At 54.8% G+C, this 20193-nt stretch overlaps 1 protein-coding gene across 1 annotated transcript; it reads left to right on the top strand.

Annotated features, from left to right (window-relative positions):
- Positions 1-238: 238 nt before the first annotated feature.
- LOC123829529 (membrane-spanning 4-domains subfamily A member 15) lies at positions 239-14495 on the top strand. The gene is made up of 7 exons (XM_045855350.1): positions 239-292; positions 8532-8770; positions 10609-10731; positions 11873-11929; positions 12641-12733; positions 13110-13223; positions 14255-14495. The coding sequence occupies exons 2-7, from the start codon at positions 8546-8548 to the stop codon at positions 14369-14371; spliced, it is 729 nt and encodes a 242-aa protein (XP_045711306.1). The 5' UTR covers positions 239-292; positions 8532-8545; the 3' UTR covers positions 14372-14495.
- The last annotated feature ends 5698 nt before the right edge of the window (positions 14496-20193 follow it).

Genomic DNA, 20193 nt, shown 5'->3' with positions numbered 1-20193 from the left:
GGAAGGAACTAGACCATCTCTCACGAGGCCTTTGTGGCTGGAGGTCTGCAATTCCACCAGCAGCGTCCTGGGCCCCTCCACAGGGCCTGGTGGGTGAAGGACTCAGCCCCAGGAGGGACTGAACTTCCCAGAGGCAGCAGCTCCCAGCAGAGCGGACTCCCAAGCCCCACATGAACAGCGAACAGTGAGGCTTTCACAGGGAAATATGTGTGAAGTCGGGAGAGGCAGCTGGGGCAGAGCAGAGGCAGCGCCGATCGAGCACAGTGGCCGGTGCAGCAGAGGTGGCGGCCCGGTGAGTACCCGCTGCCCTGCCAGGAGCCGTGGCCCAGGCGGGCCAGTCCCTGGGCTGGAACAGGGGAAACTGGGCAAGGGCGTATCAGGTCCCCCACAAAGAGAAAGAAAGACACAGGGTCAGAGGAGGTTGTGACCCATGGGTTTGACCCCACTTGTCACTAAGAGGGGGCAGGACAGCTGCCAGGGTGGTCTGAACTGCTAGCCTTCCAATGACAGGGACTCGCCAGCTTAGGACCCATGGGCCCCACCACACAGGTGGCATGGGCGGGGGGAGGAAGCTCAGGAGGGGCGTTTGTCTTCTGTCCTCAAAGCTAGTCACTGAGAATGACTCAGGTATCCCCTAGAGACCCTAGGAGCCTAACCATCCTGCCAGGGAGGTAGAGTCTTCCTCTCTACTCACTCCCGTCCCCAACCCTAGGTGGGGCAGAAAGGTGGTTCCAACCCAGATGCAGGTGCTCCAGGGGAAAGGGAAGGACCTGGCTGGGGTCCTGACCCAGAAAGGGGCTTAGAGGCAAATACTGTCTCAGCCCTCTTTTATAGATGGGGAAATGGAGGCCCCGAGAAGGGAAGGGGCTGTCCCCTCTGGGCCCTCAGTGGGGTCTGGGCAGCAGAGTGGAGTGGGTGGAGCCTGCTGAGCCCAGGTGGTGGATGTGGTCCAGTCTAGTGGGTGTGGCATGGGGAGGCCTGCCCTCCTCCACCCTGTGTCTGCATCTGTTGGCATCCTTTCCAGGCCAGCGGGGCAAGCTGGGCCATCCTAGAAGGGCTGGGATTGGAGAAGCTGATGCCACAGGGTCAGACTTAGACAAACGGAGCAAATCCCTGCCTGGTCAACAATGTGACATGGCCAGGATACAGGGTTGTAGCCTGGGGAAGTAGACGGGCATCCTCGGAGGATTAAGGTACCTCTCTTCCCACCAACGTCACAGCCAGCCATTGGACAGGCAGGGAAACTGAGACCCAGAGAGGTTAAGTGACTTGCCCGAGGTCGTGCAGCTGATTAAGCTCGCCACAGAATGGTGGGGCAGATTCCTCCCAAGCCAGCCCAGGGCCACAGCCTCAGCCACCAAACACAGCTGCCTCCTCCCAGATGGGCAGATGTGCAGCCCCCCTCTCCCCTCCCCCATCTCCCCTCCCCTGAGGTGCACCTGTGCATTTCATCCAACACAGAGCTTCTGTCCTGCAGCTGGTAATGCCCCCTCACGTTGCTCCAACTGGGCATAAACCAAGCTGCTCCTCGGGAATTAAGATGATGCCCAGAGACACTCACGGCACCAGTGCTGGCAGCTCAGGCCCATGACACGGCTCAGCCCAACTAAAGGCAGTATGTTCATGGGTCAGTGCAGGACCAGGAGACGTCGAATAAGTCCAGGGAAGCCAGTGGGGTCCGTGTCCTGGGGCTCACAGAGCCTGTCTGGTGCAGCGCCCCCGTGTCTGACTGTGTGGCCACGAGATCAAAGGGGTTGCCGGGAGCTGGGGAAGAGCAGGGGTTGGAGTCAGAGGACCTAGGTGTGCTCATCTTCAGAGCGACAGGTGCGCTGGCTGGGGTGGTTGGAGCATCATCCTGTGCACCAGAAGGTTGGGTTTCAATTCCCGGTCAGGGCAAAGTGACGGGTAATGAGCCCTCTCTCCTGCCTGCCCAGGAGAAGCTTCCAGGAAGAGCACAGTTCACCTCCCCTCAAGTTCCAGAGGGGCCAGAAGCAGCTGGAGGAGATTTTTAGAGACCCACCAGGCCCACCCCCCAACCCCATCTTACAGATGGGGAAACTGAGGCACGTGGAGACTAAGTGACTGACATGTGGGGAACAGGTGACTGGGCCGAGATCAGCCACCCTCTTTAATATCTCTGGGCTCGGTTTCCTCATCAACAAAATGGGAAGGATAATAGTGCCTCCCTCCTAAGGTCGTTAACCGCAGTAGAAGCTAAAAAGCATTGAATGCCGCCTGCACGCCACACATTGTGCCAGGCACTAGATGAGCATTCTCTCTCTTACAACTCACAGCGGTCATGTCAGAGTGGAATCGGGGCAGTCAGGTGCCTTTTCTGGCTGCTCTCAGGGGAGGCCGACAGCCCGGATTTAGCCATCGGAGTGTCCCATCTTGTGTCATGTCACAATGTGTGTTCGGGCTCCTGGGTCCTCAGCCCAGCACGAGGCAGGTCAGAAGGGGCCTTGGTGGGCTTCCCCCTCGCTTTCCCACCAGCTTCTCCTCCCCCACCCCCCCGCCACTCCCTGCTGGCTAACTGTGTTTCCACCCTCCACAGGGCTGGAGAATGGGAAGGAGGAGGCGAAGATGACAGGGAAACGAGTCACCAGCCTTGAGACTGGCAGCATTTAAGTGGACTTCTCGGCAGAGGTGTTTCGCTGGGGGTCTCTCTCCTGTGCACCTCCCCCAACAAGTCTTCCCCCAAACGCAGAGGCCCCATGTCCATTTCTCCAAATCTCCCTTAGAGCCAGCCGCTCCATCTGGTCTGAGGGTGAACAGGATGCAGCCCCTCCCCAACACACATCACCCTAAGCGATCTTTTTTAAAATATCTCAGTCTCCACTCCCAACCCTGTGGGTGAGGGTGTTAAAGTCATCTAGCAGGTTCTCAGGCGCCTGGCATCACAGCTTACTCCAGGATGTTGTCTCAGCTGAAACTTCTAGTTTAACATCTCTGACAAATACGCCCAACCAACCTCAAGGCTCACAGCCTATCCCACCTACCTGCGGGGTCCAGCCTCGGCGGGGTCTCAGGGTCCCCGAAGGATGCACGGCACAGGCGAACAGACTGGAGCGAGACACCGGGTGGGGTGCCAGAGGACAGCCAGGCTTTTTGGGCCGAACTGACTCACCGAGAAAAGTCAATCTTTATTTTTATAGGGGAGGTGATACAACATTCAATGCATAGTGTGATTATTAAAACAGAAATGGTTACCACAGAAATAATTTTGAAAAACACAGAAGGTTTTACAGATCAATCATGTTAAACAAAGAAATAACCGAAAAGTACAGGAGGTCCCACACAGATCAACCATGTTAAACAAAGGTTATTTTGACCAAGAGGGTCATTAATCAGATAGCCGATGAAGCTATACAGGCACAAACTTTCAGGTGCCAATTAGTAACTAGGTGTCTATTAAGATTCTAGGGATTGGTCTACATTAAAAGGGTGCAAGGGGTGATTTATAGGTTACATAGAAATTAGCTACTGACCGTTAAGGTTAGACTTGTCTCGGTTAGGTAACTGGTTTTTTGCCTAGGTTTTTTGATTTATACATCTTGGGGGGGCCATGTTTTGTGTTCGTTTCCATGTATTGAGATTATTATTTTCAACTAGAACTCCTTGCTTCTATACACTCCTGTCCAGGGTATGGGAGGGGTAGTGGCTCTAATAAACCTTAAGCTCTCAAGTGGTGACTCCCTAAGAAGCATTCCTAGCAACAGCTTCCTTCAGTGTTCTGGCAGTTGGTCTGCCCGTAGTTTAATTTTGTCCTTAACTTTCCAGGTGGGGAAAGCAGGCAGCACTAGGGTTGCTAGGGGTGTCTATTCTGTGGTCAGCAAGTCATTTCATGCAGAATCAGAGGCATCGTGCAGATTTTTTGTGATAACACACAGATGTCCAAAAACCCACCACCTATTCCTAGCAGGGACAGGCATACAGGAGGAGATAGACAGGAGACCCGGCCACAGTCGCCTCTGCTGTGCAGATGCGTCTCATCCGACCCGACTGTGTCCAAGGGTCAGCTGCTGGTCGGCTCCCGACACCCACCCACCACACCACTACTCCTGATCACCGGTTTCTGGTCTACTAAAGGGGCTGAACGAGACCTGCCGCCCGGGGTAAGGACCTGTGGCCTCCTGCAGATGACTGCTCTGCAGACTGCAGAGTGGGGCCGATGAGGCTACCACTGCCCATCCAGCTGTGGACAACACGCCTATTGTGCCTGTCGGGGGGTGTTTCCGGCGTCTCTGCCACAGGGAAGCGTGCCCCTCGGTGGACCGGGAGTTTCCCTCTTTCTTCCCGCCTGTCTCTGGTACACGAGCATCAGTGTTTAACTTTGTCCCTGGCTGACTGGCTACTGAGAAAAACAGTTTTCTTCCTAGGGGCACACGGCCTGGGGCGTGGGCCAGGTGGCTTCTTCAATAGACAGAGGGGTGGTCCCTGGCCTGAGGGGCAGAGATGACAGTGGTGGCTGCTGGGGGGGGGGGGGGGTTGTAGAGCAAGGAGGCTGCAAGCCTCAGAAACTGTGTGCCACGCTCCTGCTCAGGATTGCCACTTGTTGCCGCTTAACCCACCCTATCAGCAGACAGCCTATTTTTGTGGGTGTTTTCTCCACTCCTAACGAGGGCGAGGTCTCGGTTTTAACAGGTTTCTCACCACGTGCCAGGAGAGATGAGTTAATGACGCACATGCTCTGCCTGGGACCTCGCGGCCCCATCAGAGAACACGGGAGGAGTCCCCCCCATGGCGCCGACCCTCAGGGACCCCAGAAAATGTTCGTAAACACGTCGCAAGTCGCCACGGGTCTCAGGCAGTTCTTACCTGTCCCTGGTGAAATGACAACTATGCAGGCAAAACGGTGAGGTTTTCACCAAGTTAAATTGGTTCCACTGAAAGGTTTTGTGCTTTTTGACACCAGAAAGGCCGGCGTTCGTGCTGCCTGTCACCCGCCAGACCCAATAAGCAGAGACAGGGATCAGGTCTTCATGGGCGCTTTGTTCAGACTCAGACGGTGATCTGAGCGGACGGCGGGTTCGCACCCTAACGGTCTGACATGTCCTTTCAAGCCAGCCTTTTTATAACAGAGAACAGAGCGCTGCGAGGGGTTTTGAAATTCAGGGGAAATTAAATCTAAAAAACTGCAGCATTCTCGCCCTGGGCAGTTAGCTGTCCCCTGGGCCGGGATCTGTCTCTCCCAGGAGCGCAGTGGCTGGCGCCCCAGGCGGTCGGTGGTCTTTAGTGGTGCCCCAGGAGGTGGGGCCAGGGTGGGCGGTACCTGCCGTTCCTGAAACAATAGCTTCAACATGTGCCTTACCCACTAGGCCTATGAACTATCTACCTTAAACTAAAATTGTCCAAGTCTTTTTTAATACATTTTATTGATGATGCTATTACAGTTGTCCCATTTCCCCCCTTCACTCCCCTCCACCCTGCACACCCTCTCCCACCCACATTCCCCCCCTTTAGTTCATGTCCATGTGTCATAAGTTCTTTAGCTTCTCCATTTCCTGTACTATTCTTGCCCTCCCCCTGTCTGTTTTCTACCTACCATCTACGCTACTTATTCTCTGGACCTTTTCCCCCTCTCTCCTCCTCCCACTCCCCTAAAATTGTCCAAGTCTTTAGCTCCCTATCACTTTCATTCTAGAAGTGCGTTCTTTCTCCCTCTCTAGTGTTAAATACTCCCTCTAGATGACGGTGAGAGCGTGGGTGGTTTCTGTAAAGGACCTTGAGGAAGTGGACAGGTGGCCAACTCACTCAGCCCCCATTGGTTTTAATTTACTGGTCGGCGGCCTCTGAGCGCTTCAGATCCATTACTCCAAGGAGCAAAGTAACAAGTCTCGATCCCTCACTCTGACAAAGGTGGGATGCAAACCCAGGAGTGCATGAATTGCATAAAAGTCGGCAGTTCTTCTACCGGGAGATGGGAGTGCAGGGCCCAGCCCAGGTCTTCCACCGAGGTGCTGTGTGACCACAGGAGATACCCTCACCCTCTCTGAAGCTCTGTTGTTAGGGTGGTCGGCGACACGGGCTGCAAAAGAATTCACAAAGGGAAGAAAGTGCAGAGAGGAAAGGTTTTATTTTGCTTTCCCGAGGGAGGGACAGTGCTGGGTGTGGAGAAAGGCACCAGCACCTCGCTGCGGGGTCGGCTGTGAGTCTTCATCATCATTGGGTGATGGTGATGGGCGGTTGGAGAGCCGGGTGTTTCGGCTGGGCTGCAGCTTGTCTGGATGTTGTCTCTGGGTGCGGGGATCTGCGTCCTCGTGTGGCCTGGCAGGTCCGTTTCGCCAGTCCCAGGAGCCTCGGCGCCTTCAGGCGCTTCCAGTAACTTTCTGGTCCGGAGGATAAAGGCTCTGAACCGGTTCAGGTCGGTCATGCTTCACGGGGCCCAGCCCGCTCCGGGAAAGAGGGCCCGAGGAAGGGGCTTTTCTCCTGTTGCCCGTTTCCTCATCTCTCAGCACAACCCATAACCCATGCCTGTCTCTCCCTTGGAAAGATGTGAGGGCCTAAATGTTCACACCTCAAGAAGCAAAGGCCTGGGGCCCGAGCGTCCTCCTCAGCCCACACCCTCCATCCCCCTGCCCGCTCCCTCTCCACGCCCTCCCACGCCCTTGGGCTCCCAGACCAGGTGATCTCCAGCAGCATCTCCTGAAACCACAGAGCAGCCGCATCTGTCCGGGGCTCGTGCTGCCTGTCACCACCCGGCCAGAAAGCAGAGACAGGGATTGGATGACAACTGCACTTTTATTAATGTCGGAGGCCAGCAGCCTGAGAAGGTGGCGGGCAGAAACCCTAACACCCGCCTCACCTTGAACTCTCAGAAGCAAGTTGGGAGCGGGAGCTGGCAGGGGAGCCGCGCAGCCTCCTCCGGAGCGGAGCCGGCTCCCTTTGCTCCGTGCTCTCTCTCCGCTGGCGTCAGCCCTCCCCTCCTCCCTGGACGCCCGTGGTTTATGGCCGGCCGGGAGGCTGTGAGTTCTCTGCTTAGGGAGGAGAAGTGGAAACCATGTGCCCTCGAGTGTCCTTGGTCAGGGCAGATAAGGTCTTGCGGTTCGCCAGCTGGCTGTGAGTTGCGCAAACTGTTTGGCCTTATTTCATTTTCTTGTCTCAGTTTCCCCATTCCACTCGCCCAGGAATTTTCTTAGCTTCTTATCATCCTGTCTCCCTGGGCAGCTGTCGACTCGTCCCCAGCATGTCTGGCGGGGAGGGGAGGGCAACGGCCAATGGGCGAGGAAGGAAACTGAGATGAGAGAGAGAGAGAGAGAGAGAGAGAGAGAGAGAAGCAAAGGAACGTGGGGTGAGGCAGGGGAGCGAGGAGGAGCAGCCGCCTCTGAGTCCCGCTGCTGGAGGTCCGTGTGTTCGCTGAAGTCGCTCCTGCGCCCCACAGTCAGGGTGCCATTGGCCGACCCTCCCCCCGCCGACCCCCCCCCCCAGCAGGGACCCTCAGGGCAGTGGCCCTGGCTGGTCAGACCCTGTGAGAACAGGACATTCGGTCTGAATTCATCGTTTACTCCCAGCCCCCCTGAGCTTGGAGCTCAGAGGAAATGCTCAATAATCCTGTGTTCAACCGGATTGCAGATTTCTCCTGCTCTTCCTCCTAAGCGGTGGGCCCCCTGAGGGCGGGGATTCTGTATCTGACCCTGGTTTATATTCGCTCTCTTTAAAAAGGGGCTTTTTATAAGGTTTGTACGTGTTGTTTCTATCTAATTCACAGCAAACCCTGTGAGATTCCTACCCATGCTATTATCCCCACTTTACAGGGAAGAAAACTGAGGCAAGGGGAGGTGGCCATCTTTTTTCATGTTGCATGGTCACTACAGGGCCCAGGGTTCAAATCCTGGCCTCTATTGCCAGAGACAAGTGCTGAACCACTTAATGCCATTGGGAAGAATGACTGTCTTTGGTTTCACTGTGTAGTCAGGCCGATCCCTCACTCTGCTGTTTCCTGCAAAACTCATCTCCTGACCGCTGGGTGGTCCCCCCCGCCCCAAGTGTTTGCTCAGGCCAGACACACGCACATGGAGTTCCCATAGCCCATGATCTGCGCTACATTCATGGCGACTACCCGGGTGGCCAAAGAGAAACCTTCCCGTAGCAGGTGACTGTTTGCACAAGCTCATTAGCCAGGGTTGAGGGACGGGAGATGGCAGTTCCGGTCACAGGGGAAGAGACCCCCTCTGTCTGAGCTCTGCCTCGCAGGAGCTGTGTGTCCTCTCCAGGGAAAGGAGGAGGTTTAAGCCTCTGCTCCCACTAAAGTCCTCTCCATGCAACAGAGCAGAGGTTGAAAACGTGGCTCCTAGGGATGGAGAGACTGGAATTGAAGTCGTGGCCTTGCCTCACCTGGAACCCCTTGACCTAGGACACCCATTCACTTCTCCAAGTGACGCTCCCACACAGACAGTCAGGGGTTTGGGTGCCCACTGCATGGGGCCACAGGTGACAGGGGGAGGTCGAATATTGTTTATAAAGCACAAAGTTGGACGCAGACGTGCAGCCGTCACGTTCCCGTGAGGATCTCCCGAGCCTTTGTCTCCCAGGAGCTCGGAACAAGATGTCCGCGGCGCCCGCCAGCAACGGGGTGTTTGTCGTCATCCCGCCCAGCAACGCCGGCAGCCTCCGCCCACCACCAGCCGTTCTGCCCACCTCCATGTGCCAGCCTCCCGGGATCATGCAGCTGGAAGAGCCACCGCTGGGGACACAGACTCCAAGGACCACCCAGCCGCCGGACTTGCGGCCTGCGGAGACCTTCCTGACGGGAGAGCCCAAAGCTTTAGGGGTAAGATCGGCCTCTCCGAATGACCCGAGGCGTAGGTGCTGAGCAGCAGGGAGGCGTAGGCACCCAGCACCGGGGTGCACACCTTGGAGAGGGGGCAAGCAGTGGTAAATACTTAGTGAGTGCTGGAGGGTTCAGCTGTGCACTAGACCCACAAGGACCCCTCCCTGCAGAGCTCACGGAGAGTAAAGCACTGAACTGATGATGAAGATAAGTCCAAATAAGGTCATGAGGTCGAAAATTCTGGAGCGGGGAGGGCAACACTAGCAAGGGTGAACAGAAAGGTCTCTCCGGAAAGATGACATTTAAAGCTAAAACCTAGCTGCTGAGCAGGAGCCAACCAAGGGAAGAAGGTCTGGAGGCAGAGAGAACGGCAAGTGCAAAGGCCCTGAGGTGGGGGAGCGTGTGGCTTGTTCAAGGACAGAAGACCAGGCTGACACGACTGGGATGTGAGGAGCAGAGGAAGGAAGGGGAGGAAAGGAAGTGGTGGCTGAGGGCCAGCTCCTGCCGAGCTGACGGTCCATGAAAGACAGGCTCTGTGGCCTTTCCCAGGCTCAGATGGCCTTGTAACACTGGTCCCTGGGGGGGAACAAAATATTAGATAGGAAGTGGGTGGGTGGCTGGATGGCTGGATGGATAAATAGACAGACACACATGTTCATCTCCACATACACATACAGTGTCTTCAGTGTGCACCTTGGCCTCCGTTCCTCTGAGTGGAAGATGAAAGCATAGTTTAGTGATGGTGATGAGATGATGATGATGATGATGAGGATGATGAAAGCTCTGATTGATGGAGCACCCAGAGGTGCACGCACTCCACCAAGGGAGTTGCATGCACTGCCCGTTTCGATTCTCATCACCACTTTGTGAGACAAGACGCACGGTTCCCACGGGACAGAGTAGGAAACTGAGGCTTGCCAAGGCAAGGTCACTGGCCCAAGGCCACACAGTGGTTAAGTGGCATCCTGTGCCCTGGGGTGGCCCGGCTGTCAAGTTCTACTTTCAACCCCTCTGCCCCATGGGACCCAGGAACTCTGGCCTGAACGCGCTGGGCCCCAAGACTGCGATTCGCACTGCTCGCAGGCAGACGGGCCCATATGTGATTTGGGTGGAGGTGAGTGCCGCGTCGTGAGGGAGTCCACTTGGAAGTCAGGAGCTGGAAAGGGCTTCTGGATCAGGCAGCGGCTGGCTCCGAGGACCTCCAGCGCCCCTGGCACTCAGTCCTAGAATTTAGTCGTTGCCAAAAACGTTTGGAAAGAAATGTGGCAGAAATAACCAGAAGCCCACAAGTCCCCGCCTTTGGGAGAACCATTCCACTTCTGGGGAGGGATCAGTGGGGTGCTGGTAAGCCACCTCTTTAAAATTAAAAAAAAAAAAAATTAAAGGCATTTCAGCTGGGTAGGGAGGGTCGGCTCCAAGGCACGGGCGGATGGAGTGATGATGGACAAGATGCCCCAGAAGATACGCGGTACAGGATGAGGAAGGAAAGGAAGGAAAAGGTGAGGCGTTGTGTGTGCAGGGAATGAAACAGGTCAAAGACAACCAGGGAGCAACACCCAGCGATTTGGAGAGCCGAGGGGTCACAGTACAAAGCGGGATGCAGACCCGTAGAGGCATGGAAACAGGCAGGTGGGTCCCGAAGGCTGTGGGGAACTGCCTTTCCTTCTTAAAACTGTCTTTTACGGTTGTTATCAAGGTATCTCAAAAGAACAGAATGTGAGTTTATTCTCCAGTCCCTTGGGGAGCACGGGGCTCCGGCATGCTGTCCTCCGCGGCCTGCAGGGGGCGGTGTGGAGCCCGGCTGCCCGCCTGGCTGAGCTGCCAACCGCTCCCCGCAGACGGTCCAGATCCTCATCGGCCTCATCCACCTGGGCTTCGGCAGCGTGCTGCTCATGGTCCGCCGTGGCCGCGTGGGGATGCTCTTCATCGAAGGCGGCGTCCCATTCTGGGGAGGAGCTTGCGTAAGTGCGGAGTCATTTGGGGGCCGTGCCCAGATTCACTTCTGCCCCCTGTCCTCACTCCCATCACGTTCTCCTGAGCACAGCCGCTTCTAGGTGGGGGCTTGAGCCTCAATCTAACTCCTAACCGCAAACCCTCATCCTAAACCTGAGCCAGCCCCCACTCCTGTGTATGCCAAGCCTCCAGCAAAGGGGATGGCTGCAGAGGATAAGGATTCTAACCATCTGTGCTACCTGCATCCTCAGCCTCACCCTGCGTCCAAACACCGACCTGCAGAAACTCGCCAGCTCCTCTCCTGAGTCCCAGCCCACCATGAGCTCCCTCGCCTGGGAGTCTGCCCAGTTCTGAAGCCCCTGAGCCTATTCCCCTACCCATACCCGGCCAACCTGGCAGCGACCCCTGCTGGGCAATCTCCCACGTGAAGAGAGCACGTTTGCATTTGCCATGCTCGCCAGGAGAGCACAGGCTTTGGAGTGAAGACAGTAGGGTCTGAGTCAGAGGCCTCAGCCTCCTTGTCTGAAAACCGGATCTATAGTTCTGGCCCCGCCTACCCCATAGTTGGGGGAAATCAAGAGCTAATGCATGTGGGAGCCAATTACCAAGTCTTGATTCTGCACCAAATGGCGACTCGTTTGCAAAGCTTCCCCCTTTACAGAGAGAGTCAGAGACTCACATGAGAAGGACATCCCTCCAGTAAGTGGTGGTCCCCGAACCCGGGCACTGTAGCCCTTCAAGTAGTCCATGTTACCCAGCGTTGAGGGAAACGTCGGCTAATGGGACTTCTTGATTGTTTATTTGCTCAGTGCCCGTCTTCCCCAGTGAGACCAGAAGCCCCCTGAGAGCAGGGGTCTTGTCCATCTTGTCAACTGTGTTCTGTTCTTGGCACATGCCTGCTGCTCAGCACATGTTTGGAGGCACAATGCCTTGCCTATGAGGCTCTGGTGATAGGATGTCAATGAAAATGTCTTGCAAGCTTCAGCTGATCCCCCGGACAGGGGCACCTAGTAACCAGAGAGGTACTAAGGCGCCTGGCCAGGAGGCACAGGAGGTGGCAGCCAAGAGGTGCCCACAGAGAGCCAAGCATACGTGTCCTGCTCAGTGTCCTGGCCAAAGCCCCACAGGAGTCCCCTCTCCCCCACACAGTTCATCATCTCTGGGTCCCTTTCGGTGGCAGCTGAGAAGAGCCACACCAGCTGCCTGGTAAGTCTGGTCAGGGGACCCGGGACAAGGGTGGGGCCATGGCGGGACTCCTCTCCACTAGGACCCCATATACACTCACCCATTCAGCTCCTTCCACAAGCACTTCCTGGGGGCCCGCTGAGTGCCAGGCACAGGACAGCACCCAGACAGCCCAGACAGAGCCTGCCCTTCAAAATACAGTATGGGGCAGAAAGTGATGGGTGGTCCTCAGACAGAGTGCTCGTGGTCCTTAGAGTAAAGGCAGATAGATGCAAGAGGCCCTCCTGGAGGAGGAGGCAGCTGAGCTGGGCCCTGGTGGGCAGAAGGGACTGAGAAACACCGAAGGGAAAGCATGAGGCTGCAAGGAGGGGCATGGGCAGGACTGCTGCAGAAACCACGTGTGGTTCTGTGTGAGGTCAAGGACGGGAGTGGAAAGAACTTAGATGCAGAGGTGCGAGGTCCAGATCATCATGGAAGGCTCTGTGTGGGCAACAGGGAGGCGATCCCGGCTTTGGACAGGGGACTGCTGAACAGGGACTGCTGAACAGAGCCAATCCTGGGGGGTCCTGGGGAGGGACAGGAGGAAAGGAGAGGGGTCGACAAGAACTGGAGTCAGTGGCCACTGCCCCCAGGCCGTGGGGGGCTGGGTGTGGGGGGGCTCGGGCTCCTTGTCCTCTCTTTTTCTCCTCGCCCCTTCCCTCTCCTCCCTTCCCTCCTGTCTCTCTCATGCAGGTGAGGAGCAGCCTGGGGACGAACATTCTCAGTGCCATGGCGGCCTTTGCCGGGACGGCCATTCTGCTCATGGATTTTGGTGTCACGAACTGGGTGTGTTCTCAGACGCCTTCAGCAGTGGGGAGACGTGGAGAGTGGTAGAGCCCTATCCAGGGGGTGGGGAAGGCAGGGGTTTGCAGCACCAGGAGGCCAGGGCCCTGGGCATTGGCTGGGCCTGCCAATCCCACTAGACCCCGTGAGCATATTGACCCCATGACCCTGCCCCAAGCATGGGCTTGAGGGGAACGGAGAGACAGCCGGGTAGAGTGAGGAGAGGACACAGGACGGGCAGAAGGAGGACGGGCTCCAGCTCCAGCTCTGCCAGCAATGGGCTGTGTGGCCGCGGACCAGTTACTCTCACTCTGGACCTCCTTCCCTCCTCAATGCTAGAACTCTCGGCTTGCCTTAACTGTGGGTTTTGGGCCCCCAGGACGTGGGCAGGGGCTACCTGGCTGTGCTTACCATCTTCACCATCCTGGAGTTCTTCATCGCCATTATTGCCACTCACTTTGGGTGCCAAGCCACCCGCGCCCAAGCCAACGCGGTGAGTACTTCCACCCCAACCTAGGCCCCTGAGGAAGGCTGTTTGCTGGAAAGGGTCTCTGCTTCCAGACCCTCCCTGCTTCCCTCCGGGGAGCAACCCGGAAGGACTGGACTTGGAAGAGCTTCACTCATAAACGAAGGGACCCAAAGAAGTCTTTGCTGGAAGATGGGACTATTCTCTTTATGGCCACAGGAGGGCGCCCGCACCAATGAACACGCTGCTCTATGAGCAGCTACAGGGGGGCGCCAGCACCAATGGGCCCGCTGCTCTGTGAGCCCTGATGCAGAGCAGTGGAATGCCCTGGATGCAGGGGAGAGGTTGGAGGGCTGCACGCATTTGAGTAGAACTCTCTAGAAGTTCACGGGCCATGGGAGAGACAGGGGCCAACAGAAAGGACAGCATGCCTCAGTGGAAACTGAGCTTAGGTTCCCAAACCCTGCGAAGCCAGAAAAGGGGTGGAGGCAGGTGTTGGTGGCCGGGGAACCAGTTGGAGTGAAGGCCGCCTAGGGCAGGAAAATGCAGACCATGGCGTGGGGGTGCAGCTGGAGTGGTGGCTATATACAAAATGGGAGGTGAGGCTATCGAAAGCCTTTGAGCAGATATGTTCAAAGGGGAGGGTGAGCAGAGCAGGGCTCAGGGAAATCACTTCCAGAGGGTTTGTCCAATGCAGGGGCCGGAGAGAAAGGTGGAGGATGAAGGCAGTCCAGCGGCAAGGAGGCTGGTGCTATGTATGGCCGACTGGACCCAGTGCAGGGCAGACCAGAGAGATCTTTAGCTTCTAGAGAGATGGGACTTTTGTCTGTTTTGTTCGGTGCTGTATTCCCAATGCCTGGGTCATCGCTGGCTCTAGTAAATATTCTTCGAAGTATGACTTGAACAGAGGACAGTTTCTGAGTTGACCCATTCAGACTCGCAGAATTCATTACTAGGGTGCTATTCTCAGAATAGCCACAAGGAGGCGCTGTTGCAACACCTCCCTGCAGGGCTGGACCTCTCCTAAGACTGTCATTGGGTTTTCTTTCTCTTTGCAGCCTGTGATTTTCCTGCCAAACGCTTTCAGCACAGACTTCAACATCCCCAGCCCCACCGCCTCTCCGCCCCCTGCCTATGACAATGTGGCGTACGTGCCCAAGGAGTCGTCTGAGTAGATGGTCGCTCTGGCCTGTTGGCGTCCAGCCTTTCCCTTCCAGGCCCCGCCTCTCCCCACCCCCACCTCGTTAATCTGGGGCAGATCCCCTCCCCACTCCTCACATACTGTGGCCCTCGAGTGAAGTCGTCCCCCGGGGACCTTGTCCCACACATGTCCCACGGTGATTTCTTTCCGAAAAGTGCTGTTTGGCGTCAAGGCGTATCCCTGAGCCCCACCCCCTTCTGTGCTGCTCTGTATTTCCCTCTGCTTTTCCGGGAAACCGGCCTCAGTGGGAGACAGGTTCAGGGGCTGCCCCGGTCCTCAGACCTGGGGACGGTTATTAAGCTCAGAGGGCCCAGAATCCTCCAGCGAGGAGTGATGCGCCCAGCTCCCCCGCCCACAGAGCTGGCAGTGGCCTGACCTTGTGACTCAGGGCCCCAAGGGCAGCTCTGTCGGTGTAATCTGCTGCCCCACGTCCGTCATCAGGCCTGTTTCCTAATGAAATGAAATTACTGAACCAGATGGCACCTGCGGCCCCCCAGCTCCGCTGGGCTCCCTGAAGGCCTGGTCTGAGCCAGGCACTGTCGCCCCGCTGCTCCGGAAACGCTTGTTTCCCTCCCTGTAAAAGGGAGTCGGTACTGACTCTGGCCACCCACCCCCGAGGGCCGGGGACATTGCTGGGGACGGCCGGCCGGGGCCAGCCCACCAGACCCCATCATCATCCGCAGGTGCACAGTGATGGTGGCCCCTCCCCGGAAGGCTCGGGACCTCCCTGTCCCCCCCCCCACACACACACACACCTCCCTCCAGCCCAAAGGGCACCATGAGCTGGGCTGCCTGGGGCTAAGGAGACGCCCCTCCCCTAGCTGGTGCAGAGGCCCTGGCGCGGCTCATCCCATCCACACCACAGAGGAAATAAACAGTGCGGCTTACGCTTTGCGCCAGTCTCTTGCAATGACTTTTTCCTTTTCACCCTCAGCGGTTTCGAAAGGCTGCCCCGTGTTTGTCAGAAGACCTGGGTCACTGTCCCACTGTCACAGCAAAAGGGCATCTCTGGGGTGGGAGCTCCATGTGGTGTGATCCCCACACTTATTCTGCCCGCCCCTGAGCCCGGAGAAGCAGGCATTCATATGCCCACTCTGCAGCTAAGGACACGGAAGTTGAAAGAGGTTAATCAGGTACCCAAGGCCACCAGTCTGTTAAGGGACAGAGCTGGGATTTGAACCCAGCTCCATCTGATGTCATGGCTCATGACCACAGGACTCCCCACAGTCCAAACCCAGGGCTTCCCCACCAGCCCCTCCCCTCCCACTCCTGTCTCTTCCTCCCAAAGACTGGGGCAGGGCTGCGTTCCTGAGCAAGCCCACTTTGTCACCTAACAAACTCCAGCTCCTCCCTCAAAACCTGACTTTAACGGTGCCCCTTCTGTGAGGTCTTCCCAAAGAAGGGGTGGCCAGCTAGGCGGCTAAGTGCTACCCAGCCACAGGGCTGGGACAAGAGTGGGGCCATCAAGGACCCACTTAAGAAGGCGCTCACTCCCAGGGCCACGCCAGGGCAGAGCTGGAGTGGGGGTGACAGCGAGCTGTGGCTTTCAAAATCGAGAGAGGAGAGGCGTGAGGACTTGGAGCTGGGAACTGAAGTCCACTTAGCGAAGTATACAGTTGTGGGGGGAATGTGTTTGCAGGTTGAAGACCAGTTTTCCTCAGAGACATCAGATGTTTTTAAACTGAGGGGAGGAGTTTGGAGAGAGGGAGGGAGGAAGGGAGGGGAGGAGGAAGAGGGGGCTTCCTCAGGTCCCAGCTGGTCACATCTGTCCCCTGTTGAGATGTGGGAACCAAAACCACAGGTCAAATCAGAGGAATCTAAGAGCCAATGCTTCTTCGCCTCCCAGGCTGTAACGTGAGGCGGCCCTGCAGGGCCCTCAGAGACGCCCGCCGGCGTGCCCAGATGGCTCGGAGCCCAGCCAGAGCTGAGGGCTGCGCCTGGGGACAGAGCCCAGCCCTGCACTCCCCGAGGGGTCTAATTAAAGCCCCAGAAAGCTTTCTGTGTCCCCAAGAGGGCTGCTGTGCCGTGGGGATGCTGGGATATGGCACCATTCATAAAAACTAATTCAAGATGAGTCACAGACCTAAATTTGAAAGCTAAAATAATCTTCTTAAGGAATGGGAACATGTCTTACATACTTCGGGATAAGCAAAAATTCCTCAAACTCAACCCCCAAAAAAGTACTAATCATAAAAGAAAAAAGTGGTAAATTAAGGTTTATTAAAATTAAGGCCTTCTGTTCATAAAAATTAAAAAAAGAAAACACCGTAAGTGTGAAAATGCTTCACAGACCACGAGAGGATTTTGAAACACATAATATATAACAGAGAGCCACCTGAAAATATATAAATTACTCCTGAACACAAATAAGGAAAAGCGAGAAACCGCCACTGAAAATGGGCAAAGAAATTAACAGGCACTTCACCAAAAAGGCTATCGAAATGGCTAATAAGTGTGTTCAACATCGTTAGTCATTAGCAAAATACAAATTAAAACCACGATGAGATACCACACCTCGCCAAAATGGCTACAATTAAAAAGGCTGCCCATACAAATGTTGATGAGTTTTGGAAACTCATCTTCTTAAACCTTGCTGGAGGGAACATAGGCCCGATGTAACCACCTTCGAAAAAACGTTTGGCGGGACCAGCGGCAGCATGCAATGTCACCAACCATTCTCTCCCTGGGTGTACGCCCAACAGAAATGAGTGACTCTGTCCAGAAAAAGACAGGTACAGAGTTTTAAATGGCAACTTCCTTCCTAATAGGCAAAAATGTGAAGCATCTCCAAGTTCATCAACAATAGAACAGGTAAATAAATTGTGGTGTACTCCTAAAACATGAATAAATAAAAAAATAACTACTGACCAGCCAACACGCAGATGCGTCTCTGGGCGCAAGAAGAACATGCTGTGTTATTCTGCTCGGATGAATTTTCAAGAACAGGCAACATAAGCAGATGGTGGTAGAAGTCAGCAAAGTGGTTTTGCCCCAAGCAGAGATGTCCAACCCTTCAGTGTCTCTGGGCCATGCTGAAAGAAGAAGGGTTGTCTTGGGCCACACATTAAATACATTGTGACACGTAATCACAAAAAAAAATCTTAATGTTCTAAGTAAATTTACAATTTTGTGTTGGGCCGCATTCCCAGCCACCCCGGGCTGCACGCCCAGGTTGGACACCCGGCCAGTGCGGCAGTTCTGGGCCAGCAGGGCATGAGGCAGCTTTGGGGGCACAGGAAACGCTCTATATCTTGATGTGGGTGACGGTTACATGGGTGCAGGCACAGATAAAAATCCATCAGGCTGTACATATTTGTTGTGTAATTAGTTGCGGTTTTTTTTTAAGTAGGAAAAAAAGAACAAAAAGACTTAAATATAAACTGTGACACCATTAAAGTCCTAGAGGAGAACGTAGGTAGGAAAATCTCAGATATTTCATGCAGAAAGTTTTTTACTGACATGTGCCCTAGAGCAAGGGACATAAAGGAAAGAATAAACAAATGGGACCTCATCAAAATTAAAAGCTTCTGCACAGTTAAAGAAAACAGTATCAAAATAAAAAGAGAACCAACTGTATGGGAAAACATATTTGCCAATGACACCTCAGACAAGGGTTTAATCTCTAAAATATATAAAGAACTTACACGACTCCACTCTAAGAAGACAAGCAACCCAATTAAAAAATGGGCAAAGGACTTGAACAGACTCTTCTCCAAGGAGGACATACAGAAGATCCAAAGACACATGAAACGATGTTCAACATCGCTAGCTATCAGAGAGATGCAAATTAAAACCACAATGAGATACCACTTCACACCAGACAGAATGGCCATCATAAACAAAGCAACAAACAACAAGTGTTGGAGAGGATGTGGGGAAAAGGGACCCTAGTGCACTGTTGGTGGGACTGCAGACTGGTACAACCACTATGGAAAGCAGTATGGAACTTCCTCAGAAAACTAAAAATGGATCTGCCTTTTTATCCTGCAATTTCACTGCTGGGACTATATCCTAAGAACCCTGAAACACCAATCCAAAAGAACCTATGCACCCCAATGTTCATAGCAGCACAATTTACAATAGCTAGGTGCTGGAAGCAACCTAGGTGCCCATCAGTAAATGAGTGCATCAAAAAACTATGGTGCATTTACACAATGGAATTCTATTCAGCAGAAAGAAAGAAGGAGCCCCTACCCTTTGCAACAGCTTGGATGGAGCTGGAAAGCATTATGCTAAGTTAAATAAGCCAGGCGGTGAAAGACAAATACCACATGATCTCACCTTTGACAGGAACCTAAACAACAAAACAAAGAAACAAGCAAAATATAGCCAAAGACACTGAAATGGAGGACAGGCTGACAGTGACCAGAGGGGAGAGAAGAGGGAATTTCAGGGGAGAATGGGAAGGGTTTACAGGAACAAATTTAAAGGACACATGGACAAAAACTAGGGGGAGGGTGGTAATGGGAGGGAAGTGGGGAGGGCTGGGTGAGTGGGCTGGAATGGGAGTAAAGGGGAGAAAACTGTACTTGAACAATGATTAAAATAAAAAAAATAAAAAGAAAAGAAAGAAGAACAGAAAAACGTTACTACATTAGTTATCTGTTTCTATGTGACGAATTATCACAAACTCAATGGCTCGAAGAACACACACTTCTTGTCTCACGGTCCTGTGCTGGGGATCAGGGGCAGCTTGGTCCTCTGCTCTGCGCCTCACAAGGCCACGGTCAAGGTGGCAACTGGGCTGCTTGCTCATCCGGGGGCTCGACTGGGGAAGAACCCACCTCAAGCTCATGCAGGCTGATGGCAGAACGAATTTCCTTGCAGCTGTGGGACTTTCTGGCTGCCAGCTGTCAGCTTCCCTCAGCCCCAGAGGCCGCTGCCGGCATCTCGCCCTGCGGGCCCAGCACAGCCAGCCAGGGAGAAAGTCCCTGGAGCAAGTCTGCCCGGAAGATGAAGTCTTACGTTAAACTCTAATTACAGGAGTGGCCTCTCATTGCCTTTGCGATATCTGTCTAGCAAGCAGAAGCACCTCACAGGTCCCGAGGGGAAGGGCTCCTGGGGGGCCACCTTAGAATCTGCCCGCCACGGTTATGCTTTCATCCATTTAAATTCTGAAAATGTGAACATGCAACTTGCTGCCTTCTCTCCCAGCTGAACCAGCCCTGTCTTGACCCCCTCACACCCTTCAGCCCTGGGTTTATGTTTTCTCCCCCTTGACACAGTCGGCTTTCTCACTCCCGTGCACTCCACTGACATGCTTCCTCCCAGGCTGTCGTCATTCACCTCATGGCCACCGAAATCGATGGGCTTTTGAAAACCCGTGTTGTGACCATAATAACGCCCTTCATTACTGACGCGTTGCCCACCTGGGCTCTCCTCTATGCACTCTACACATTCCCCGGGGGACCTCATCTGCTGCTGTGGTTTTGTTTGATGTTTTATTCAGCAGGTGCTTTGAGTGCGGGCTGCGCGTCCAAGCTCTGGGGACACCGGACGTTAGCCAAAGTCCCCTCTTCTCGTGGAGCTCACGTGAGCTGTCTGTCCCCCACCCCCGACCGTCCCCAGTCTCCCACCCCCGTCTCTTCTTCAGCCAGCTTCAGCATCTACGTTCAGGTTCCACTGGAAAGGAATGCCCATCTTCTGCTCCAGCTCCAGCCAGCTGTCTGTCGATCAGCATCACCGCAGACCCGGCTGCTGTCCACGCCAGAATCCAAGCATCATTCCTGGTCGCCCGCCTGCCCCAGCCCCATGTACAATCGCCTCCTACTGAATCTCCCTCCTTGCTGTCCTTTC

The sequence above is a fragment of the Phyllostomus hastatus genome, unplaced genomic scaffold, assembly GCF_019186645.2.
Source record: "Phyllostomus hastatus isolate PE091 unplaced genomic scaffold, TTU_PhHast_1.1 phas_scaffold_11, whole genome shotgun sequence".
Taxonomy (NCBI): domain Eukaryota; kingdom Metazoa; phylum Chordata; class Mammalia; order Chiroptera; family Phyllostomidae; genus Phyllostomus; species Phyllostomus hastatus.
The sequence above is the reverse complement of the archived record's forward strand: the minus strand, read 5'-3'. Positions and strand labels throughout refer to the sequence as shown.